Raw genomic sequence first — 25,091 nt, 5'->3', positions numbered from 1 at the left:
GGAAGCCGGGGCCCCAGTACCCGTGGCACAGCACCCGGGGCACGCTTCTCCGCGAGCCGGACGCCCCGGTGCGCCCCGTTGTCACCAGCCGGCCTGCGCTCACCGCGCTCGGGCTCGCCCGCTCGCCCCACGCCCCCTCGGCGGCCCGCGGGGGGCGACCCCGTGCACGTGTGCGCGGGGAGGCATCCCCAGCCCCCCGCCGCGGCCCCACGTGGGCGCTGCCCGGCTGCCCCGGCGCCCCTCCGGTCCCGCCCCGGCGCCCCGGAGCCAGTGAGCGCGCGGAGGCGGGCCCGAGGCGGGGCTGGCGGCGGGGCTTAAGCGCGGTGCGCGCGCGGGCGGTGCCCTGCAGCACGGCGTCTCGGGTGCCGGAGCGGGAGCCGGCCGAGGGCGCACGGGCAGGCGCGGCGCGGGGCCGCCCCCTCAAGCATGCTCAAGCGCTGCGGCCGGCGCCTGCTGCTGGCGCTGGCCGGAGCGCTGCTCGCCTGCCTGCTGGTGCTCACGGCCGACCCGCCACCGCCCCCGGCGCCCGCGGAGCGGGGCCGACGCGCGCTGCGCAGCCTGGTGAGTCCCGCGGGGGCGGCGCCCGGCGCGCTGGCCCGCGAGGTGCACAGTCTGTCCGCCTACTTCAGCCTGCTGGCCCGCGCGCGCAGAGACGTGGGACCCGCGCCCGGGCGCGCCCCGCGAGCCCCTGCCGAGGCGTTGGCGCCCCGCGACGTCTTCATCGCCGTCAAGACCACCAGAAAGTTTCACCGCGCGCGCCTCGACTTGCTGCTCCAGACCTGGATCTCGCGCCACAAGGAGACGGTGAGCCCCGGGCGCAAAGACTGCGTGGGCAGGGAGCACCCATTCCAGGGGGTCCGGCCGCGACCTTGTCCAGCCCCTGGGGCCGACGGGAGGCGGGTGCTGACTCCAGTCTGTTCCCTCCGACGGGAGGGTGGTGCCCACCGGACTGGAGAGCGGCCCGAGGTGCCCCGGCCGAGTCTCCAGCGCTGGAGGCTGACTCCCTGGCATGCGTCCTTCACCGTGACCAGCACCGGCGCATTCACGAGGCGCTAGGGGACCTCTCCAGGCCGATTCTGCCCTGTCCCAAGGAGGGCTCCGCACACGGGCAGCTGTTCCCCGACCTCGTTTGAGGAAGGCATGATCCCCGCCTTCCTAGGAGAGGGGACAAGCTGTAATCGCTGGGAATACATTGGGAAGGGAAGCGCGCCTTGGGTTTGTGGGTTTGCGTGGAGGCCCCCTTCCCACCTCGCAGCGGTTGGCGAGGCTGGGGGAGTCCCGGAGCACTTACTCCGCCCACTTGGGGTGAAGACCCGCCCCACCGCGCCTCTCCCTCCAGGCTACTGCAGGACCGTTGGGTTGGGGCGGGCGGGGCAAGTGTGGGCGCGCTGCCCGGGGCAGGCGGGCGGGCAGGGGGCACCCCGGGCTGCTTCCTCCCTTGGAGACCCCAGAGACCCAGGGCCTGTGGCTTGGCTGAGCCCGGATCCTGGAGGGGCTTGGGGTGGGATTAGAGCGGAACGCCCCCTCGTCGGGTTGGGGGGTGCCACGGGGCAGGGGCCCTGTGGGGTCCTGGCGTGGGGCAGGGCCCTGGGAATGCGGAGACGGGCAGCCCCTTGGGAACGCGGCGTCCCTTTCTCAGGGGCTCAGCGCGCCGGCCGGCGGGGGCGCGGGTTTTGATTGGCGGCCGGGCCGTTAGGATTCCCAGCGCCGGTCGCTCTCACGCCGGCTCGGTGGCCAAGGTAACAAAGCCCCTTTTCTACAGCCCAGAAAGGCGTCGGCCTGGTGTGCTCTGCGCTCCATGGGAACGCGGCTGCGGCTTCAGCCCCTCAGGCTGCCTGGCGATGAGGGCCCAGCCCCCTGTCCCGGGCTGACAGCCCTGGGGGAGCATGGTCGCGGCCAGCACCCGGCCAGCACTGGCCAGCACCCGGCCAGCCCCGGGGGAGCATGGTCCCGGCCAGCACCCGGCCTCCCTGCGTTCTCCTCAGAGCCCTCTGCTGTCCTGTCTTAGCTGGACCCACTGGGAGGGCCTGTCTCTGTCCCCAGCATGGGCTGGGCTCCCTGGGACTCACAGGAGGGAACCCACCTTCCCTAGGCCTGTGCAGGACAGGTGTGTGTGTGTGTGTGGGGTCTCAGTCCAGTCTGATGGGGGAGGCAGCAGGGGAGCAGGACTGGTTCTCCCTAGCTCCGCGTGTGGGAGGGACCGGGGGCAGGAAGGTCCCTGGGAGGAAGCGTCCTTTGAAGCCCACTGAGCGAGGATTATCAGGGCCTCCCCGCGCAGCGCTGCACGAGGTGGGGGTGAGGCCAGCATGAAGGCCCCGGAGTCCTGCATGAAGCGCTGGCCTCTGGCCCACACCCCACCCCCACCCCAGCGGGCCAGCCTGCCACCCCAGCGGCCACAATGGTTGGGGGGACAACTTGGCATCCTGTGTTTCTTTGAAGCAAGGCTGTGGGAACAATTGCCGTTTCCTGCGGGTGTCCCCCGGCCCCCACCCGCTTACCCTGGTCCAGCCCAGCCGCCCAGCTCTTCCTCCCCTGGTGGAACTGGGGCTGGCACCTGCCCCTCTCTGGGCCTCAGCTTTCCTCCTGGCACTCTTGGGACCAGAAAAGAGAGGGAGTGAGCCAGCTCTGGTCCACACTGGTGGTTCTGTTTATACCCATTTATTGGGGAGGAAGTGGAGGCCCTGGTGGCCAGGCAGCCCCCTGTGGCTGAGGCGGGGAGGCCCAGAGCCCCCACCTTGTGCAGCCCCACCCGCCACGGATGAGGAACAAAGGTGACTTTAATCTCTGTAGCCTTGGGCTGGGTTTTTAGGGCACCGCCATAGCGCGGGAGAACCAGCCGCGCCTGAGCTCATTAATAAAGCATTTTTCTTTGAATGTGGCTCGGGCGCGCGCGGAGCGGGGCGTCTGCACGGGCCGGCCTCCCGCCTCCCACGGCATTCCTGTGTCGGGGTGCTGGGGCCCAGGCGCGAGTCTGTGCGTGCGGCCCGCCTGGGGTGCTGCCCGGTGCTGGCAGCTCTGGGCCCCCCCACGATCTACAACACGGAGCCTCACCTGGGCTGGCATGCAGGGGCTGCCTGGGGTGAAGGTGCGCTCCCCAGGTGCAAAGGAGGTCCTGCCTCAGCCGCAGAACCCCCCTGCGCCTCCCCGCCTGCTGTCGCCGCAGGCTCTGTGCTTGGCTGTGCAGGAGCGGGTGCGGCAGGCGGCACGCGCTGGGCGGGCCGGGCACAGGAAGGAACATTCTTCCCCGTGTGCCGACGGGCCCAGGTGCCCGGCAGCAGCTCCGGGCCCCGCCCTGGCGGCCCCCTCCTCTTCCGCAGAGCAGCCCCGGGCAGGGGGTGGCCCAGGTGGGGCACGGCTGTGGCCTCTGGCAAGGCAGGGGAGCAGGAGGGCGAGCTGGAGGAGGGGGACAGGGCTGGGGGGAGGCGGCATGTACTCTGGGGACACTTGTGCCTTTCCGGCCACCAGCCTGCGGGAAGGCCTTGAAAAATGTGTGGTCGCTGACTTTGAGACCCAGCCTGGAGTCCTGCAGTCCTCGTGTGGCCCCACTCCTGCCCCGGGGACCTCTCGCCCGCCCGCCCGCCCCAGTTAACCAGGCCAGCTGTATGGAAATGGGTAGCCCAGCCACTCCCCACTTAACTCAGGCCGAGTTAAGGCCGGCCAGGCACCCCTCCGGCCGGGATGGCGCGGGGGACAATGCTGGTGTGAATCACTCTCCCTTGGGCCTTTGTCCCAGGGCTTGGCTGCCGCCCAGCTGCAGCCTTTGTCCCCTCCTGGCTTCCCAAAGCTGCCTCCCGCCCCGGCCCCTGGGAGCGGGCCGGCCAGCCACTGTGTCAATAAGGGTGTGTGTGCTGCCAGGTGCACGGGGTGGGCCAGGGAGCCAGTTACCTGGCGGGCGGGCGGGGCGGCCCACCTGGCTCGTGCCTGACCTGGGGCCCAGCTGTAGAGGGTGAGGAGTGAGGTGGCCCCTGCCCCCCGCCCCCGTGTGCCACTCTGCTGGGTCCTTGGAGAGCCCAGGACCGGGGCATGGCGCAGCTGCCCACTCAGTTCGCTTCCCTATTGCAGGTATTCATTTTCACGGACGGGGAGGACGAAGTCCTGGCCAGGCACACGGGTGAGCCCGGGGCCTGTGGAGCGAGCCCGGCGGCCAGCGGCCTGGGGTGGGAGGTGCAGCGCTAAGGGGGAGGGGCGGCTTGCTCAAGGCCCCGCCCCGCCACTCGAGCCCCCGTTCTCATGCAAATGAGGCCCTTTCAGTCCCCAGGCCTTTACAGCAGAGGCGGCAACAGGTGGCCAGTGCTGGGAAAAAGTTGGCTGAATGGGCAGGGGCGGCCGGCTGGGGGAGGGGGTGTCCAGGCTGGGGGAGGCCCCTCTGGGAGCCTGCCCCTGTCCCCTCACGGCCCCTCCTCCCCACACACAGCCAACGTGATCAACACCAACTGCTCGGCGGCACACAGCCGCCAGGCTCTGTCCTGCAAGATGGCGGTGGAGTATGACCGCTTCGTGGAGTCCGGGAGGAAGTGAGTGTCCGCTGTCGCCTCTGGGCTGCATCCCTGGGAGCCCCTGTGACCCGTTGGCCGTGCTGCCGTTGACCGCGCTGCCTTGCCCTGCCCCAGGTGGTTCTGTCATGTGGATGATGACAATTACGTCAACGTGCGGGCCCTGCTACGGCTGCTGGCCAGCTACCCACACATGCAGGACGTGTACATCGGCAAGCCCAGCCTGGACCGGCCCCTCCAGGCCACCGAGCGACTGGGCGAGGACCAGGTGCCGAGCGGCCCACCGTTCCGAGGGGCGCGGCCTGCCACGGGCGGGCAGGGGTTGCAGTGCCAACAGCCTAGTCTCATGACTCCGTTCCTCCCCCCAGCGTCCTGTCCACTTCTGGTTTGCCACTGGAGGTGCTGGCTTCTGCATCAGCCGTGGGCTGGCCCTGAAGATGAGCCCGTGGGCCAGGTGAGTGCCCGTGTCCCCTGGCTGCTAGACACCCGGGGCAGCCAGCCACATTTACTGCTGGACACCCGGGCAGGACCCTGCTGCTAAGCCCAGCCTCAGGGTCCTGCCTCCTCGCTCCGCAGCGGTGGCCACTTCCTGAGCACGGCAGAGCGTATCCGGCTGCCCGATGACTGCACCATCGGCTACATAGTGGAGGCCCTGCTGGGCGTGCCCCTCATCCGCAGCCACCTCTTCCACTCCCACCTGGAGAACCTGCAGCAGGTGCCCGCCTCTGAGCTACACGAACAGGTGTGCTGGCCACGCGGGGGGACGAGGAGGGTCGCGTGTCCGCCCTCCCCCTGGTGTGCTGCCGGTGCCCGGGAGAACAGCGGGCATCATTCAGGTCCTCCCTGCCTCTCAGGTGACGCTGAGCTACGGTATGTTTGAGAACAAGCGGAATGCCATCCACCTGAAGGGGCCCTTCTCCGTGGAGGCTGACCCATCCAGGTGAGGCCGTGGCTGCGAGCCTTGGGGGGGTCCCGTGTGCGCAGGTGGGCTCCGGTGTGCAGCCCCATCCCTCAAGGACCTGCCCACGCTCGCTCTGTCCCCACAGGTTTCGCTCCGTCCACTGCCACCTGTACCCGGACACGCCCTGGTGTCCCCCGACCGCCGTCTTCTAGCCGCTGTGGCCCAGATCCCGTCCCTGGGCACCCCTGGTATCCAAAGGGCCTAGGGGCTGCTCTGTGTGTGCAGACTGCCGGCAGCTTGCCCTCGGGCAGCAGTTGAAGGCGTCCCCAGCTACATCTAGGCCCGCACGTGTGAGGTCGGGCCACAGTCTGTGCAGGTTGTGGGGGCTCAAGGGACTCCCACAATGCTGAGCCATGCTTGGTGCAGGGGGAACTGGTTTTGGGGGTGAGGGGCTGAGACCCCTTCCTGGGCTCTGAGGCTCGGAAGAAGAGCAGCGAACAGAACGCCAGGCCCCCGGGGCCTGTGGTGCCCCCAGCCCCTCTTCGCCTCCCCACGAACGGGCGAGGCGGAGCTGACTTGGTCTCTCCGTAGTGGAGAGCTTCGCCCACAGTGGGCGTGTCTGGTACTGTGGCAGTGTTTTTGACTGCTCTGGGTTTGGGAAGGGTGGGGGAGAAAGGGGGTGTTTTGGGGGAGGGGTGGGGTTCCAGTTTTGTCTCTTCTGTGGATCAGAAAAAGTGGAAGCTGGCCTTGGGGTCCCCGTTGCTCCTGCAGGGACGTGGGTCTGATTGGGCCATCCTCCCCCTATTTATGGTCCCAGCATCTGGGGCCTCCCCCAGCAGCACCCCTCCTCCCAGCCCAGCTGGGGTCCCCTGCCCGGGGAGGGGGCAGGTCTGTGTTCTGGTTCTCTGCAAAGACGTAGCTAGGAAGCGGGGCATTCTCAGGGAAGCCAAGTGTTGTTGCTATGGCGACGTCATTTGCTGTGAATAAAGGTAATCCACTCTGTTGGCTGGCCTCGCTGGACACCGCCGCCCCCTCCCTGCGCCGGCTGCAGGTGGGCAGGGGGCTGGGGACACCGCCGCCCCCTCCCTGCGCCGGCTGCAGGTGGGCAGGGGGCTGGGGACACCGCCGCCCCCTCCCTGCGCCGGCTGCAGGTGGGCAGGGGGCTGGGGACACCGCCGCCCCCTCCCTGCGCCGGCTGCAGGTGGGCAGGGGGCTGGGGACACCGCCGCCCCCTCCCTGCGCCGGCTGCAGGTGGGCAGGGGGCTGGGGACACCGCCGCCCCCTCCCTGCGCCGGCTGCAGGTGGGCAGGGGGCTGGGGACACCGCCGCCCCCTCCCTGCGCCGGCTGCAGGTGGGCAGGGGGCTGGGGACACCGCCGCCCCCTCCCTGCGCCGGCTGCAGGTGGGCAGGGGGCTGGGGACACCGCCGCCCCCTCCCTGCGCCGGCTGCAGGTGGGCAGGGGGCTGGGGACACCGCCGCCCCCTCCCTGCGCCGGCTGCAGGTGGGCAGGGGGCTGGGGACACCGCCGCCCCCTCCCTGCGCCGGCTGCAGGTGGGCAGGGGGCTGGGGACACCGCCGCCCCCTCCTGCGCCGGCTGCAGGTGGGCAGGGGGCTGGGGACACCGCCGCCCTCTCCCTGCGCCGGCTGCAGGTGGGAGGGGGCTGGGGACACTGCCGCCCCCTCCAGCGCCGGCTGCAGGTGGGAGGGGGCTGGGGACACTGCCGCCCTCTGTGACAGGGACCCTGGGCCCCCATGGGGAATTCCCTCCCTGGGCAGCTGTACTTCCTGTTCTGCAGAAGGGCTGGTGCCAGCCCACTTGGGGCCCCCAGCCCCCTCCTTGCCCCACCTGCTAGACATGTGCATACAGGCTGGTGGCCGGGTGGTTGGCCAGGCTCTCAGCAGCAGCTGCCGTTGACCATTTGGGGCTTGCGAGGTGGGGAGGGAGGTGGTGGCCACGTGTTTCTGGCCCAGGAAGCTGATGAGTGGGGTGTGAGAGTGAACAGGGGTCGCAGCGGAACAGGCTTTGGGCAGAGGCGGAGGCCCGCATCCTGTCTGGGTGAGTCACTGTCGGGCTGCTCTGCCTGGACCTGGGTGCTGCCTGCTGTAGCTGGCAGGGCGCGGAGTATGCAGCTCCCAGCTGGGGCAGGTGGAGATGCCCGTCACGGGGCAGGCAGCACAGGTGGCTGCCCCCACACCCCAGCTTCTCTCTCCGAGAGGGGGACAGATGTGTGCGTGGTGTCCCTGGGGCAGCCCAGGCTGCGTCTTTCCTCTCCCAAGGAGAAGCTGCTCCCCCCTCAGAAGGGGAAGTGGGTGCAGGGGGCCCTGGGGGTGGGGCAGCCTGTGGTCTGGCCTCCACCAGCCAGTGAATCATGAGGGGTGGGGGACAGAGGAACTTGACCCTGGTTCTGCCCAGCCCGGGCTCTGCCCAAGCCCAGGCAGGCCATGTTTTGCGGGGTCCCACGCTGGCTCTCTGCTCTGCTTGAGTGCCTGGGTGAAGTCAGTCATGGAAGGGGCCCAGTGGGAGTGGTTTTCATGGAAGAGGCACCAGGGTACCGTTGTAACCATGCAGGGGGCAGGGGTGCAGGGGAGGACCCCAGGTCTGAATGGCATTGCCCAGTGGTAACCAACAGGTCTCCCAAGCTCTGAAGGGCCAGTGGCACAGCCCTCTGACTGTCCAACCTGTGACCAGGGTGGCTGGAGCCATAGCCCCACCCTGAGCCAGAGCAGGACTCAAGGCCTTCGGTCCCTGTCCGGAAGGAACCCCAGGAAGTGGCCTGCCTGGCACTTCGTGGCTGAGGGCCCTTGGGCACTGGCTGGTGGCCATGGCCCCTCCATAGGTCTCAGGGTGTGGCCCTCTCCCCTGCAGCCTGGGGCTTGCTGGCCAGACCCCAACGCTGTGGGTCCAGCCCCAGGTGGCCTCACTGCCCTGTTGTTCAGCAGCCCCCTGCCTGCCCTCCAGCTCCCAAAGGGCTGTGGTGGGGCCTACACGCCTCTGTCCTCCGAGGACCCAGCGCCCTCTGCTGGCCGCCACTGTCCCAAGCCTCCTGAACTGCCAAGACCCCTGGTTCTTGGTCTCTCCTGCTCCTGGGTTAGCGGACGACCCTCTGTGACGTCCTCCCCATCCTATTTGTCCTCGACTTTGCCCCAGGTCCCATCTTCGGTCCTGTTGGCTCGGACATCATCTGCTGTGCTGCTCTGGCCCAGGCTGGAGGCTTCAGTCTGGGGTGGGTGCTGCCTTCACTTGACCGTGTCCCTCCCACCTGGCTTGGGGCCCTGCCAGTGTCCAACAGACTGTCCAGGGCCGGTGGGATCACAGGGTGGTCGGGTCCAAGGCCTGCGGCTCTTCCTGCACCCCAGTGTTGTCCTGGGTGGGGTCCCAGAGGCACACAGATGCCTCAGCTTTTGCTGTCCCAGGGCCTGGCTCTGCCATGGTTGGGCGCACCTGCCTGGGGCTCAGGCTTCTCGCTTTCCTTGTCACGGGTCCTTTCTGGGGCAGCCATGTCCACATCATACGCCCCCCTCCTGTAGTGGAGAGCCAGTGTCCACCCGCAGTCGGAGGGCCACGTGTCCCAGTGGGTGGGCAGGAGGGTCCCCGCCCCATCCAGGCCCAGCACGGCTCCAGCCTGCCGGGACCCTGCCGTGACCGCTGGCCCTGGTTCGGCCCCCTCCCCCGCCTCAGTACCTGCAGGCATGGTGGGGTGCTGAGGCAAGCCAAGAGGGGCCTGTGCGTGTTTTTTTTTTTAACTTGTTTATTTCAAAACATGAAACCCAAGCTGAATAGAAACCACAGAAATTACACTGACGAGATTTTTAGTATTTGCCAAGAAAAATAAGGTCCCCAAAGAAATAAAAAATCAAAACCCCGGACCCAGTTTTAAACAATAAAAACAAACCCACAGCGACAGTACATGATGGCCAGGGCTCCAAGGAGGCTGGCAGGAAACAGGGACAGGGCAGTCTCCGTCCACGGCTCTGGGCTCAGACCCCACGGGCCGGGCAGGCAGGGGCAGGTGCTGGGCCTGGGGGCGCTGAGCTCTCAACAGACTGCGCATGCCTGCTGTGTGTGACATGCCCGCGCAGTGCGGATTGCAGCTGTCACGGCTCAACATGAGGTCCTGTGCGTGCCGACAGGCCCCCCTGGTTGGAGCCCAGAGGGCCGGACCTGGAGTTGCATAGTGGTGAGGTGGGGTGGGGGCCCCCTGGGAGGGCGAGCAGGTGCCTCATGCTGCAGGGGTTTCCTGTTCCCCGCAGGGTTGAGGCCACCGCACCCACGCTCCAGAGTCCACTGGTGCGTAGTGGCCCATCTGGCAGCCCAAGAGGTGTGGAGAGGCCGCTGGGATGGGTGGGGGTGGGGAGGGGCAGGAAGGAGGTAATGACTCCCAACGCCCGAGCTGTGAGTCCTCCAGCCCCGGGCAGGCCGGCACACACATGCACACACACGGCTCCTGACCGCAGGCAGGTCTGTGTCCAGCTGGAGGACACGGGGGGCTGGGGTGGGGCCCCGTTCGGGGCTGCCCGTGGCTCAGGTACTCCCGCAGACCCCTCCTCCCAGCTGGCCTCCCCACCCCTGGTAGGTCCCACCGCCAGCAGAGGCTCTGAAGTGGGGCGGGGCTGCAGGGAGAGCTGCCCCTCTGTAAACTGCCAGGCTGCTGGCCGCCTCCCCACCGTGGCCTGCTAGGGCCAGAGGCCCACGTGGGGCTGCCCCGCGCAGAACTTCCTGGCCAGACGTGGGGGTGGGGCAGCAGGAAGCATAGCACACGTCACACACGGAACCGAAAGCACCTTAGGGAAGAACGCTCCCTGCTTCACGGGGGGCCTGAGACCACAGGGACACCCCTCGGAGAGGTGGCCCCCCAGCCTGGCTCCCACCAGCTGCCAGGCGCCTCAGCTCCAGCCTGGCCACAGGCTCGCTCTGGGTGGAGGCTGGGAGTGAGGCCAGTGGTTAGTCCCAAGGGGGCAGCAGGGACGGGGACAGTCACAGCTGGCTCCGGCCAGGCCCTTGGAGCCGAGGGGAGCCCCACCTGCCCTGGAGATGACAAACATGGTTAGTGCAAAGGAACAAAATGAAACAAAAACTGGACCGGCAGTGGGTCTCGGTGGGCAAGGGAGTTTGGCACCAAGAGGCCGCTGTGCTGCTGGGACTCCGCGCGGCACCTGCTGGTTGTGGAGGGCTGGGGAGAGAGGAGCCCCCCAGAGGAGGGGTGCCTGTGCCCGGGGGGCCATGGCAGCTGCTGGCACTGCAGAGAGATGGGCATATGATGAACTGGATGGCATGGCCCCCTCCCCTGCGGCCAGCACGCGCTGGGCACGGCGCCTGCAAACCAAGAAGTGACCCCAAGAGCGCTGCAGTGGGCGGGGGTCGCTGCGCCGAAGTCCTGTGGGAGGGAGGGAGGGAAGGAGGGACGGGGGCAGTGGCGGTCAGTCTGTTCTGGGGGTGTCCTCATCTCTGTGCCCCTGCAGGGACGGGGAGAGGGCTTGGGGCCAGCAAATGTGCCCAGGGCTGCCATGGCGAAGCTCGCGGAGGGTCCAGCGTGGCCATGCAGGGGTGGGGCTGTTGGCACGTGGGGCAGGAGGCGCTCACGGTCTAGTGTCCGCTGCCGCTGGAGCCGGGGCGAGGCTGGCTCGTGGCGAGGTATTTGGCTCTCATGCTGGATGTATACTGGGAAGACAAGGTCAGGGTCAGGGGCGTGAGGGATGAGCCAGAGCCCACCCTCAGGATGGCATGCGCTGACACAGAGCTCAGCCGGCAGGATCTTCCCACGAGCCGGAGTGACCACCAGCAAGGATGGCCCCCAGGAAGCCGGGTCCCTGGCAAGAGGACCAGCGTCCCCTCCTCACAGACCCTATGCTCACGGCCCTGCCACCCAAGGGGTGGGTCCCATACTCTGGGAACCCAAGGGCCACGCAGCAGGCTGCCTGTGCCAGGCGAGGGTTGGGCCTCAGCCTCAAGGGGTCCTCCTGCAGTCACTGTGTGGAGAGGCCCGGCCTGCAGGCATTTGCGTGCACCCCTGCCTGGGGGAAGGAGCCTCGTGCAGACCTGGGCCACCACCGTCACCCCACATGCGTGTGCAGTGAGCACAGCTGTCTGCTCACATGTGCTGTGCACTGCCGGTGTGGCCTGGCCAGCCTGCAGCGTCCCCAGCACATTTCCAGAGCCCCCCAAGGGGGCACGAGGGAGAAAGGCGGCAAGCAGGGGGTGGTGGCCTGGGGACCATGGCGTTCCCTGCACATGCGGTGGGGGTGGGGGACTGCAGACCCGTGTACACCTGTGTATGTGGCCCCCACACAGCCAGGCCTCTGCCCCAGCCCAGCTGCACACGGGGGTCTGGGTGGGTGGTTTCCTTGCGGGGAGGCTGGCGAGGGAGAGGGCCAGGCCGCTTGTGTAGCAGGTGGTGCAGCCCCCAGTGGGTGCCTGTCCTGTGCTGAGGCTGCGGAGCGCGGTGGGCATGAGGCACGGGGCCCGGGGGTCAGTACCTGTTGTGCTCAGGGCACGGATGGCTACCACAGTGTCCGGGCACTGCCCATGGGCTGAAACCGCCAGCCCGCGTGGCTGCCAGAGTCCAAGGCAGCCAGATAGCGCTAGGAGGGCCCAGGAGTGCAGGAGAGAGAGAGAGAGCGGCGGCCTCAACGCCAGCGGCGCTGGCCGCCAGGGAGGCCAGCGGAGCGTGAGGGCTCCTGCAGCCAGGCTCTGGGCTCCAGGACAGCGGTGGGCACCCACGGGAAGGCATCTCCCAGGCACGGTGGCTGTCAGTCTTACAGGTGTCCTGTCCAGGAAGACCACCGGGCCACCCCCCTTCTCCACAAACTCCTTCCCTGGCACCGAATCCACCCTGTGCCCTGCTGGGGCCCGAGAGGATGCCCCCGGACCCAGGCACACTCAGAGCAGTGAGGCCAGCACCCCAGGAACTGCGGGGCCAACAGGCAGTGCCCAGAGCAGCCTAGAAACTGCGTCCCACAGGCACGTCCGTCCACTGCTGACAGAGCCAAGGGCTGACCTGCCGAGCTGCCAGGCAGGCCCTAGAGTGCCCATCAGGCGTGGCCACCTCAGCTGCTGGGGAGAGCTACACGGGGCCACCCACCTGCCCACCCTCCTACCCCGGGGCTTACCGAGGGCGGTGGGGACTCGCGCCCGATGAGGGGAGTGTTCTCACACCGAGGGTTCTGGAAGTTGGCATTCTGGCTCCTGGGTGGGGGATGGGGCTGTGAGTGACCCCTGGCCCCAAGCAGGAGGGGCCTGAATCCAGCAGACCCCATGCCCACTCGGCTCTGCCCGGTACAGCACCTGCCCGTCAGGCTCTGGGCTCACACACCCCTCCAGCTAGATGTGTGGCCTCCCCGAGGTGGGAGAGGCAGCTCCCGCGTCCAGGCCACCAGCTGGGGCACCCCTTGCCCCTGACTGCTCACGGTGTACCTGGCCTGTGGCCTCCCTGGCACCCGGCCTTGCCCCACGAGGACTCACATGTACTCGGTGACCGGGGCATTGCTGACGGTGTGGGCTGTGGCCGGGATGCTGGTCTCGCTGCCGTAACTGCTCCCGCAGCTGTACAGGCTCGGCATGTGCACGCGGTACAGGCTGTCGTGTGTCTGTCGCGGGCCCGGCACCGCCGCCTCCTCCTCCCCGTCCTCATCCACTCCTCTGTAGGGAAGGACCCTCTCAGTCCCGGGGGGCGGCCTGTCCTGTCCACATGGCCGTTGCAGGGGGAGGCCTCAGGCCAGCAGCCCGCCCGCTTCCGAGGCAGGGCAGGTTCCTGTGAAGTGGGTCACTTGCCCCTGGGGTCAGTCAGGGAAACTGAGGCCCAGGCTGCCATGTGACTTGCTCAGTCAGTGTCCTCGCCAGGACCTGGCCGTGGCGCCTCACCTCTTCTGCTGCCAGGTGTGTGGGATACTGCAGACAATGGAGCTGAACATGAGGGCTGTGACGAAGGAGAAGAGGGCCAGGTAGATGAGCCCCTCGACGCCGTCGTAGCAGAAGCCCGTCAACGCCTGCACATAATCCTGGGCGCCGGCACACGGAGCGGGGCAGGGAAAGGGAGACGGGCGGTGTGAGGAGCCCCCAGGGCCGCCCGCAGCCCCCACCCGGCCCTGCCTGCCCCGCGTCCCCGGGCCTCACCAGGTGCAGGCTGCGGCAGTCCACCAGGGCCGTGAGGCGCTGCAGGTTGACCTCCGTGCCGTTTAGCACTTCCTGGACACGGAGCAGTGGGTCCTGCGGGCAGGCCCCGTGCACGGTCGGCACCATTCCTGGCGGGGGCTTGAGCCGACCACACACACTGCATCCTGCCAGGGCTACTGCCCTCACCCAGGGTCTTAGGCAGCTCTTGGGGCAAGCTCTGGCCTCCCCGGGGCCATGTGCAGGACGTCTGTGGCCACTGCTGTGTGCAGACATGCCACCCCGTCCCAGACCCGCTCCAGGGCACACGTGGCTTCTCCCGTCCTTGGGCTTGGGTCTGCTTCTGCCTTAAAAAACTTGCTTTAGGGGGCCCGGCGGCGTGGCCTAGCAGCTAAAGTCCTCGCCTTGAACGCCCCAGGATCCCATATAGGCGCCGGTTCTAATCCCGGCAGCTCCACTTCCCATCCAGCTCCCTGCTTGTGGCCTGGGAAAGCAGTCGAGGACGGCCCAATGCATTGGGACCCTGCACCCGCGTGGGAGACCCGGAAGAGGTTCCTGGTTCCCGGCTTCGGATCGGCGCGCACCGGCCCGTTGCGGCTCACTTGGGGAGTGAATCATCAGATGGAAGATCTTCCTCTCTGTCTCTCCTCCTCTCTGTATATCTGACTTTGTAATAAAATAAATAAATCTTTAAAAAAAAAAAACTTGCTTTAGGGAACCATCCCCAACACTAAGGTGACAAACAGTACATGGAGCTGCTGCCTGGCACCTGGCCCTGCAGTGCCCACTGTGCCCATGTGTGCAAGGATCCCCTGGCACCTAGCCCTAGAGCGCCCACTGTGCCGTGTGTGCACGGTAGCCCCTGGCACCTGGTCCTGCAGTGCCCACTGTGCCCGTATGTGCACGGGTACCCCCTGGCACCTAGCCCTAGAGTGCCCACTGTGCCTGTGTGTGCACAGGCACCCCCTGGCACCTGGCCCTAGAGTGCCCACTGTGTTTGTGTGTGCATGTGTCTGTCCCAGTGAGTACATGTCTGTGTGTTCATGTGTGGGCACAGGAGTCCTCTGGCACCCAATGGCCTGTGTGTGCCTGCATGTGTTCCATACACCTGGTGCGCCTGCGTGCATGTTCACACGTACACACAGAGGCCTCTGCTCCTCCACGTGGGCGGCTGTGTCCCCCAGGTTTTTCTGCTGAGCCCCTGTCCTGACCCTGAGTGCACAGAAGTCAGAGGAGTGACCTTAGCGGGGTCTGAGGGATGTGGCGGGCAGTCTTGATGCAGTGTGATGGTGTCCATGTGAGGCGGGGCGCAGGGGGTAAGACTGGAGGAAGGGACCGTGCCAGCCGCCAAGTGTGAGCCCTGGTTCTGAAGACAGTGCGGGCAGCCACCTCCACTTCAGTGCGTGAATGTGTGTGGGGATAGGGGCTCAGCTGTGGCGTTCTGGGGGTCTCCTGCGTCCCCAGCGCTGGGCCCCGTGGGAGGGACCACGGTCCCCCGGGGTGGGTGACATAGGTGTTGCAGTGTGCCCCCAGGCACTATGACCGTACAGTGCGGGGACCACTTCCGGCCCCCTTGTTTGCCTCCTGACACCAAGCGTGGGCATGACCTGGCTCCTGGGAAACCTCCTGCAGGTCTCCGGAAGCAGGAGTGAGGTGGCGAGATGGCTTCCACGAGAGAACAGGCTCCCCCAGCCCGTCCCCCCACGCGGCCACGGGGACGCGCCTTACCTTGGTGGCCGGGTCCTCCCGTGTGGCGCTCCTCAGCAGCTCGGCCACCAGGTCCTGCATCTGCACCAGGGCCTTGTGGCTGCCCGACAGCTTCTGCTCCAGGAAGACAGCGGCTGCCGGCAGAGCCAAGCCCGCCGGCCGGCCGACCCCAGGGGCACCCCATGCCCACTGCCCAGAGAAGGCACAGACCTGGGTACTGACAGGGGGTCGTGTGCGCACTCTGGAGGGCAGGTGGGAGTCTTCAAGACCCCTGCCGCCCGACAGCAACACCAAGTGACCAGGCAGCACGTTGGCCCTTTACATGCCTCCACTACTCAGGGTCCCCAGAGGCCTGCCAGGACCACTCTCCACAGGCCCGTCATCCCCGTGGGCTGGGGGCAGGCATAGAGCCTGCCGAACCCGCGGGCTGGGGGCAAGCACGGGCCTGCCCAATCTCACCTGCTGGAAGGGGTTGGTGGCACGGGGTGAGCAGACCAGGTAGTACTGCAGAATGCCTGTGGGAGAGAGCTGAGCTGACTGCGCGTTCATCCAAGTCTGTGTCTGCACTCATGCACCCCGACATTGTGTGTGGGTGCAGGGGTGTGCCTGCGGGTGCGTGCGGATAGGCACCGCTCCTCTGCGGGTGCAGGGGTGCGCCTGCGGGTGCGTGCGGATAGGCACCGCTCCTCTGCGGGTGCAGGGGTGCGCCTGCGGGTGCGTGCGGATAGGCACCGCTCCTCTGCGGGTGCAGGGGTGCGCCTGTGGGTGCGTGCGGATAGGCACCGCTCCTCTGCGGGTGCAGGGGTGCATGTGTCTGTAACCACACAAGCACTCGGGTCTGCTGGGTATGTGTGTGCTTCAAGTGTGTTCCCTGCAGTGGGTCTGGCCTTGGCGTTGAGCAGCACGGGCAGCCGAGGATACAACAGCACCCTCGTGGGAGGCCCTGGCTTTGGGACACCAGGAGGCAGGTCAGCCCCTGCCAAGCCGTCGCAGCCTTCCCCAGCTCTCCTGGAGCCGGCTGCTGCCCCTCGGCAGGGCCCCAGGCCACCTTCCCGTCTCCCCCGCCAGTTCTCCCCAGTGTCTGGCCCTGGGGGCCGTGGTTGTAGACTCACCGCTGCTTAGCACCGAGTGCTCCTCCACCATCTTGGTCACATAGGTGTCGGGGTCCACGCAGAAGTCACTGGAGCCCTGGGGAGGGGGCGGGCAAGGAAGCGGGGGGACCAAGCTTGCCTCAGAAGCCAGGTCCGCCTCTGGGATGGGAAGGCAGAGTGTGACTCGGGGCTCTCCTATACTCACCACAGACACGGCCAGCTCCAAGCCCAGCGCACCCCAGCCGATGACCAGAGCCAGGACCCCCAGCAGGCAGACCCTGGGGTAGAAAGCTGAGTCAGCAGCCCCAGGCTGGGAGGCTGGGGCTATGACCTAACAGGGCCACACTGGGTGACAGCCCGGCCAGGCACTGGCCTCTGCCAGAGCTGCCCAGGGCCCAGTCGGACCCTCTAATGGCTGGGGTAGGGCTCTCTGCTTACAGCACATGCATTTCCATTCCCACTGTGGGCTACATGGTGGCCTGGGGACAGTCGACCCTGGCCAGGCCAGGACTGTACCTCCCGGGGCCCCTAGGCCTTGCTGGGGGTATCCACTCTCCAGTCCCCAGCAATAGTCTCCCTGCCTCTTGGGTCCCCAGGACAGCCCTGGGGCCTGCACTCCCTCCGCCCTGGCTCTGGTGAGGGGGCCAGGACAGAGCCTCACAGCCACTGGCCAGGGCGGGAGGCCATGTGCCACGAGCTGCCCGTCCAGGGCACCGGCCTGGAATTATCGCCCCCTTTCCCTGAGGTCTGCAACTCAAGCTGCTGTGAAGGGGCTGCAGGAGGGCTGCTCAGGCACTCAGGGAGAGAGGCTGGGCAGAGGCTGCTGGCCTCGGGCCCAGGGAGCCCCCGACGCACCCCACCAGGATGCCCTTGGAGCTGCGGATGAGGCCAACCAGCACCAGGAGGCACACGATGACGTCCAGTAGCAGCAGGCCCAGGTAGCCCAGCCACCTGCAACACAACGGGCAACGGCAGATGGGCCACCAGGACTGCAGGTTCCTGGTGCCCAGGGCACCCTGGGGTCAGGGTACGCCTACAGTCGGGGCTGGGGGGATCGCGTACCTGTACCAGTCACAGAGATCCACCTGCTCAGCCAGCAGCTCCAGCGACACGGCCGGGTTCCTCCAGAAGGGAATGGTGGCCGTGTAGTACAGCAGCGTCTCCAGCAGGCCGTGCAGCCGCTGCACTGCCCGCAGGGATTCCGGCCGGCCGCTCAGCTGCCGCTCCAGGCTCTGCAGGCTGGGCTCTGCCGTGCGGTTGAGGGCAATGGCTGTGTCCCACACCTGCTGGCCAGGGTGTGCTCAGAGGGGGTCTGGGGGCTTTGCTCTGTGTGCCCTCCCCAGACAGGACCTCACCCCCTTCCCCACAGCGGCCACCCTCACAGCCACTCACGTGGTCCTGCACCCCGGCCACCGTGCGGTTGGCGTGGCGGAGCGAGTAGGTGGCCCTATGGACGCCGTCACTGGTCTCCCCATTGCCATAGAATCCCACAGCAATGCCGGCACTGAGAGAGGCAGGGGGCTGGTGAGGGCGTGGCCCGTCCCTCAGCCCCGCCCACTCGCCGGCCACACCCATCATGACCACTTTCTCCCAGGCCCCGCCCACCCACTGGCCACACCCACCCTGCTGATCGCACATTTCCCGGCCCCGCCCACCCATTGGTCACACCCAGCCACACCCAGCCTCCCTGATGTCACACCCTCCCATGCTCCGCCCACCCGCTAACCACACCCTGCCTACCCACTGAACACACCCTCCTGTGCTCTGCCCACCCGCTGACCACACCCTCCTGTGCTCCGCCCACCCGCAGGTCACACCCAGGCCGCACCTTCCCTGATGCCACACCCTCCCGGGCCCCACCCACCAGCTGACCACACCCACCCTACTGACCGCACATTCCTGGCCCTGCCCACCCTCTGGTCACACCCCAGACCACACCCTCCCTGATGTCACACCCACCCAGGACCCACCCACCCACTGACCACACCCTCCCAGACCCTGCCTACCCGTTGGCCACACCCACCCTGATGACCACTCTCCCCGGCCCCGCCCACCCACGGGTCACACCTCAGGCCCCACCCACCCTGCTAACCACTCCCCGTCCCCATCCACCCACTGGCCACACCCTCCCGCCTACCCACTGGTCACACCCTCCCAGGCCCGCCTACCCATTGGCCACACCCTTCCCAGGCCCCGCCCACCTGCCGACCACACCCACCCTCAGGCCACACCCTCCCGCGCCCGCCACCCGCCGGCCCCGCCCACCATGCTCACCTGCACACCAGCGTGGCAATGATGACGCACCAGGCGGTGCAGCAGCAGTCGGCGTCCAGGTGCTCTTCACTCTTGCGCCGCCGGCAGCAGAGCCAGAAGGAGTAGCAGAGCAGGAAGAGGAGGTCCAGGGCGAGGCAGACCAGCGCCGTGGCCCCCAGCAGCAGCAGTGCCTGTGGGCGGGTGGGAAATGGAGGGGTGCCGGAGGTGTGGACCCTGCCCAGGCAATGGGACCAGCAGCGTCCACACCCACCAGCAACAAGGGACCTGGCACAGACTGCCACTTATTGCTCGTCCCCCAGGGCCCTGCTCCCCTGGATATGTGAGGGAGCCACAAGGTGTGGGGCCGCCGTTCCTGGACAGCCCCACTGTCAGCACAGGGCGGGGGCTGAGGACCACTTGGAGGAAGGCCCAGAAGGCACCAGGCAGGTCTGCGGGGTGTATCTGGGTGGGTGGACCACTGAGCGCACCTCCCCTCCCACACCCAAGGGCTCTGGCGCTCCTGGCCCACCCGGAGGCCCAGCCACTGGCCGCACTGGGGCTTCTGTGGTGGTGGCCCCAGAGACCAGCATGCAATCTCTTTGGAGACGGTTGCCAGGCAGGCAAAGGGAGGTGCTCCCTGCCCCCCTTCCCACCTGGCCAGGGCCTGCATGTGCAGTCAGCATGGGCGTAGGCCAGGCTGGCACCGTGGGGCCTATGCAGGGGACAGCAGCTATTGGGACTGGACACCCCCCACTCTGTGAGCCTTGGCCAGCTGGGCAGGACAGGGGGCTGGCACACCTAGTCACATCAGGCCAGGGCCCCAAGGACAGGTGCCTGTCACTTCCAGCTCCCGGCCTGTAGAGGAGGCTGGTGTCCAGGCGTCCAGCAGCCACTGCCCTCCTCCCTCCAGCTCTGGCTGGAACCGGCCTCAACACTCGGGGTGCTGTGGCGGTGGGGCCTCTGCCCCACCGTGAGGCTGGGTGCCCAGAGCCCGGCCAGCGGCCCCAGGGTCCATCCAGAGAGAGAATGGGAAATGCACATGTGCGCCAGCTCGGATCAAGTGGAATTTTCCAGCCATGGGGGAAGTGAGGCAGGGCTAGGGCAGGAGACAGGCTCAACCGTGTCGGACGCCGTGGCCAGGACTCAGCATGTCGCACAGGGGCCTGGGCCCACAGGGCCCATCCACGCCGAGCCCAGGGCTCCCGCATCTCCACCCGCCCCTGCAACCCTAAGCCCACAGGCTGGCCCACACAGGACGAGCCCTCCTGCCCTAAGCCTAAGCCTTTGCCCAGCTGCAAGCTCCTGCTCACCCCATTACCCTCCCTGGCGATACCCAATGTAGGAGCTGTGGGGCATGCGGGGGACCACCCCAGAGGCAGCAAGGCCCAGCACGAGGGCAGGTAAGAGGACGCTGTGCGTGTGCTGGGGCGCCTGGGGGCAGGGCTGGCCTGCAGCAGAGGGGGATCGGGGGTCACCACTGGGAAGGGAGGGGTCACACCCCCGAGGGGGAGCAGGGGGCAGCAGCCCGCCTGTGGCTGAGGCAGGCCGAGGGGTGGGAGAGTGGTAAGCTGGCCACGTGGCCACAGCCCCCGCCCCAGCACACTAAGCTCGTCGCTGGCGACGTGACTGGAAATGAGAAACAGATCTTTTAGGCTTTGCTCTCGCGAGGGTGAGCTTGGCCGTGTGCACAGCCTGGGCAGGGGGCTTGAGTTTCTGTTCCAGTTTGATCGCCACCTCCCTGCCCACCACACTGGGGCAAGGCCCAGGTCCCATCCCACCTGCTACCCCGAGGACCTGCTGCACACACCCTGCTGGTCTTCGCCCTCCAGGAACCGCCTTGGACTCAACCCGAGGGCTCCGAAGAGCTCTAGCCAGCAGTCCCTGCCCTGTGGCCCGGGCTAGCCTTCTCGAGGGGACAGACCCCGCAGAGACGCCCCTGCAGTACGGGTCACTTTGGTGCCTGTTCCACCACACACACCACTCCACGGACCCCTAACCCCACCAGGAACCACCACGTGGGTCTGGCTGCCCGCCATGCTGGGCCAGAGTCCAGCCCAGGCTTGGCCCAAACTCAGACTGGAGCATCTCCATGATGGCCAGGCACCTAGACCAGGGCGCAGTGGGCAGAGCGGGAAGGGACGGAAGGGACCACCTGGCCGGAGGATGGCACTCCATCCTGGGTGTGCCCCTCCCGCCAGCCTCCTTGGTGGCGGGGCTACGTGCTGGGAAAGGCTGGGTGGCTGTGTGTGGGTGCACGGTTCCCAGACCCTCGCTCTTTCCTGAGGACCCAGCCCAGACAGCCCACCTTCCTCTGCTCCTGCCCTTCCTGTCCCTGGCATCGGGCTGGAGGCCTGGCCTTAACCAAGACCCCCCCCCATGGCCCTCCCAGCCCTGCCCACAGCAGGAAGGGTGTGTGTCCTGGGCACTCCCAGGAAAAGGGCCCTTCTCAGGACCTCAGCTCTGAGATGGCCTCTGGGGAAGTGCCCAGGTACCTGCTGGGCTGCGGCGGCTCGTCCCCCTTCCTAGGGCACAAGCACCTGGCCCCGTGTGGGGTTGCAGAGCACCCGGCAGGCCCCAGGCCTCCAGAGGCCTCCTCACACTGCCGCTGCCCACTGTCCCATCCCGCAGACTGGCCTCTGCAGAGGTGCCTGTGGGGAAGGGGCAGGCCCAGACCTGGGAGGGGGGCCGGGCCTTGATGCTGGGCAGCAACACCCAGGAGCCTGGCCTCCGCGTGTACAGGGCCATAGTGCCCGGCTCTCTGGAACCACGTGTCTGGGTCTCTCCCCTCAGAAAACGGCTGGAGAAAGCCGGCACAGCCTGTGGCCCAATGACTGCTCTGCAACCTGACCGAGAGCCGGCCCGGGACACTGCTGGGGCCAAAGGAAAGTGGGGGCCGGGCACCCCGAGAACAGGACAGCCACAACTCCAGCAAGACAGCCGGCCGGCCACCTCAGGGCTGGGGGAGTCCCCGCCACAGGCTCCCGCCTCCCCCAGGCTCGGCCGAGGAGACCGTCGCTGGGACTCACACTCACATTAGCACGGGGGGGCCGGAGCCTGCCCAGGGCTTCCCCTCCCCACCAGTCAGAGCCCTGGGTCCAGCTCCTAGAACCTTCTCCATGCAGGGTTTGCTCCAGAACCTTCTGCCGAGCAGCTGGAGGAGCATCCAGGGCCGTGGATGTCATGTAGGACCCAGGCCCACTCTCCTGGTCCTCCCACTCATGCCCCTCCCCACTGCCTCCGAGAGCCATGAGGAGAGCGAGGGGACAGCAGGGCTGCCTGCTGCTGCCCCCAGCCCCGGCCCCACTGCGTGAGCTGTGGGAGCTTGGCCCATCCAGGGGCACCTGGGCATGGGCGCAGGGCTCTTAGGCCACGATGGCCACCTGTCACATCAGTGTCCCCACCGAGACACCTGGATGCTCACAGGAACAGATACACGTTGCGCAGTTCCAGGGGCCGGCCCATCAGTCCCTCCCAGCCCAGGGGCAGGTCTGCCATGCATGCCCGGGCCTCAGGAAGGAGCTAGCAAGGCCTGCCCAGCATGTGTGGGCAGACTCCCTCACAGCCTCTATGACCCCTCTTCCAGGAAGCCTTCCCTGGTGGCCGGATACCCACAACTCCTGTTCTGAACTCTCCCCCCACCCCAGCAGCCAACACAAATGCAGTCCTGCCAGGGGTCACGCTGGGTCACGCAGGCAGACAGGAACTGAGCCCAGAAACCTACATGGCCACCCAAAGTCGCAAGGTAACAGGTAGCAGTGCCAGGGATACCCCAACCCAGGGACCCCTCAGGACAGTGGACGGCACAGGCCTGCCCAACTGGACAATCAGGACTTCCACGGCAGGCACCCCCGACTGCTGGCTCATCTGTGAGGCCACAGGATGGGGCTGGGGGCTCATGCCCAAACCCTTGCCCAGCCATGGCCTGCCCACCCGCCCCTGGCCAAAGAGGCACCGGTGGAGGTGACGGAGGGGCGTGGGGCGGGGAAGGGAGGAGGCGCCTGCCAGGTGTGGTGCCCACGCAGCCCGCACCGGCACGGGGGCGGCACGCAGGGAGGCAGGCCGGTTTCCACGCTGTGAATTATTCAGTGGCTAATTCTGCTCGGCACAGAGAGGGGGCAGGAGAGTGAGTCAGAGCCTCCCACAGGGGTGCAGGGGGCAGGAGCCAGGGCCCGGGGGCCTGCTGAGCTGGGGGGACGCCAGGAGCCCGGGTGGAGGGTGGCAGCAAGGCCAGCTATGGTGAGCCGCCCGGGGAGGGGACAGCCACTGCTGTGGGTCAGAGAACTTCGTCCGGGGTCCCAGGGCCACGAGCGACAAAGCCACCCCAACACCACGTTCCTGGGGCGTACAGAGACCACAGGCGGCCCCGGGGCAGGGATCGGTTGGGTTTAACTCCTGGGCCCTCCGCCCCTATGCTCTCTGGGCCTGCCTGGGCCCATCCCGCTCCCCTTCGAGGGCGGTCAGCCCATGGTTAGCCCACAGACCCAAGGCCAGGTAAGCACCCAGGCTGGGAGCAGCCCCGTGCCCCCAGCAGACACCCTCCGTCTACTTCCTGATCCGACCGGCCAGGCCGTTCCCATCCCCCACGAGCTCTGCTGTGACCACACGCAGGGGTGAACAGGCACCACCGTGGGCTCAGAGCTTCTGGAACTGGGATGCCCGGGCAGGAAGGAAATGACAGCGGCTGGGCGCTGGGGCCTGGCGCCAGGCCAGGCCAGGCCTCTGAGGAGAGGGCTGCCAAAGCCCCCCTGCCCCTGCGCTGCCCAGGCCCAGCCTCCCAGCAGGGGCCCACCTTGCATGTGGGCAGCTGTCGTCCACGCCCTGCCCCCCTCGCGGCAGGGGCAGCCAGCCGCCCCACAGCCACAGGGGCCCATGTGCACGCAGCCCCACGGCCACAGACAGGGCCGCCGTCGGCCACAGCGTGCCCAGGCCTGGCAGCGGGGCGCCCCGGCTGCGGCCAGGGGCCGGGCATGGCCCCCGCGGGCCCCGGGGCCGGGTGGGCTGGGGCCCAGGCAGAGAGGCCGGGCGCAGGGACGGCGGCCCGGCGGGGGCTGGGGCGTCCGGGCCGCCATCGGGGGGCGCCCCTGCGGTCACCTGCTGGTAGTCGCTGTCCTCGGGCCGGAACTGGCTGCCCGTGGGCTCCCAGCGCAGGTCCAAGTGCGGCAGCCGGTGCAGGAGGTTGACCCACCAGGGCGCCGCGTAGCTGACCCCGGCCATGGCGGGGCGCGGCCGCCGCGCGGGGCTGCCTCGCCGTCCCGGGCGCCGGGCTCAGGTCCCCGCCGAGCCCGGCCTGGCCGCCCGCATCGCCCGCACGCTCCTGGGCCCGGCCCGGCCCGGCTCGGCCCGGCTCGGCCCGGCTCGGCTGCGCTCGGCTCCGCTCGGCCGCCCGCGCCCGCCGCCTCTTTGTTCGCCGCCGCCGCCCCCGCCCGCCGGCCCGAGGCTCCGCCCCCGCGCCGCCGTTGGCCCCGCTCCCGGCGGGCCACGCCCTCCAGGCCAGTGCCTGAGCTCCTATTGGTCTTTTCTCTCGCGGGTCCCGCCTCAGGGTCCTTTCGCGGCCCAGCAGCCCCGCCCCCGAGCCAGCCGGCCCACGAAGCCCCGCCCCGCGCTGTTATTGGCCCACCGCCGTAGGCTCCGCCCGCCCCTCGCCCTGCCGCGGGGCTCTCGGATGGGGCCCGGCCAGGAGGACCCGGGTTCGGTTCCCCTGTGTGGGGGTCTCCCGGCTGGCGCCCTGGCTGCACCTGCAGCTGTGCTTGCTGGCGCGTCGTCTCGGCGGCTCGACGGCTGCACGTGGGTCACACGTTTGCAGTCTGCAGGTGCTGCTGTGCCTGCGGCCTGGCTTGGAGCCTGGCTCTGACCCCTGCACACTGTGACCCGGGGCAGGCTCCTGAGCCTCTGTGCACGAGAAGGCGGTGAGCAGGGCCGCGTGGAGCGGCGTGTCTAAGGCACAGGGGTGGATGCCCTCCACAGCCAAGGGTCGGGGGAGGCTGGAGCTTCTGTCCAGACCCCGGCCAGGTGTGTGTGCTGCTACCCTGCAGCGGGCATGCTGTGACTGGGCCCTGCAGGGTGGCCTGGACTTTGGAGCCTCGGGGCGGGGCGTCCTACTGGCTTCCCCGGAAGGAGGTGCGGGCAGGAAGAGCACCCTGGGGCTTTTCATCCACTGCACTGGCCGCCTCTTCCTGGGACCAGCCCCGGGAGAGCAGGCCTTTGCAAAGCTGTGGGCAGCTGTGGGCAGCTCAGGGACCAGCCAGGAGCTTAGGGTGGGGGTGCCCCCCCCAGGCTTGCCGCCCTCCCGTGGCACCCAGCTGTGTGGCGCTCCAGGGCCGCCTCCGGAGACAGAATCCCTCCTGGTGGCCACGGGGTGTGACCGGTTGAGCAGGCCCATCCCTTATGCGCTGCCAGGCAATGGTGAGCCTGATAACGGACTGTACCGTGCTGTGATTGTGGAGCCTCCACCATCAGTCGGCCAGCCCTGGCCTGCCTGGGGAAGTGTGGGGGCCCAAGTGACCCGCCTCCACCCGGGGTCCTGGCAGGAGCCGGCAGGC

General features: G+C 68.1%; 2 protein-coding genes across 2 annotated transcripts; one reads left to right on the top strand and one right to left on the bottom strand.

Annotated features, from left to right (window-relative positions):
• Positions 1-312: 312 nt before the first annotated feature.
• Positions 313-6,079, top strand: LFNG (LFNG O-fucosylpeptide 3-beta-N-acetylglucosaminyltransferase). The gene is made up of 8 exons (XM_004598148.2): positions 313-804; positions 4,063-4,111; positions 4,415-4,514; positions 4,611-4,761; positions 4,862-4,947; positions 5,070-5,235; positions 5,348-5,433; positions 5,540-6,079. The coding sequence occupies exons 1-8, from the start codon at positions 427-429 to the stop codon at positions 5,604-5,606; spliced, it is 1,083 nt and encodes a 360-aa protein (XP_004598205.2). The 5' UTR covers positions 313-426; the 3' UTR covers positions 5,607-6,079.
• A 4,707-nt stretch (positions 6,080-10,786) lies between these two features.
• On the bottom strand, positions 10,787-23,961 carry TTYH3 (tweety family member 3). Its single transcript, XM_058680750.1, has 14 exons — positions 23,644-23,961; positions 18,574-18,743; positions 17,692-17,803; positions 17,362-17,582; positions 17,155-17,250; positions 16,505-16,577; positions 16,321-16,396; positions 15,668-15,723; positions 15,230-15,322; positions 13,505-13,597; positions 13,253-13,389; positions 12,854-13,030; positions 12,502-12,577; positions 10,787-11,053 (listed from the first exon to the last, which is right to left on the bottom strand). Exons 1-14 carry the CDS (start codon positions 23,764-23,766, stop codon positions 10,979-10,981), a joined length of 1,578 nt encoding a protein of 525 aa, XP_058536733.1. The 5' UTR covers positions 23,767-23,961; the 3' UTR covers positions 10,787-10,978.
• Positions 23,962-25,091: the final 1,130 nt, after the last annotated feature.

Source organism: Ochotona princeps, chromosome 24 (assembly GCF_030435755.1).
Source record: "Ochotona princeps isolate mOchPri1 chromosome 24, mOchPri1.hap1, whole genome shotgun sequence".
In the NCBI taxonomy this organism is placed as follows: Eukaryota; Metazoa; Chordata; class Mammalia; order Lagomorpha; family Ochotonidae; genus Ochotona; species Ochotona princeps.
Note: the sequence above shows the minus strand (reverse complement) of the source record. Positions and strands in the feature narration are given on the sequence as shown.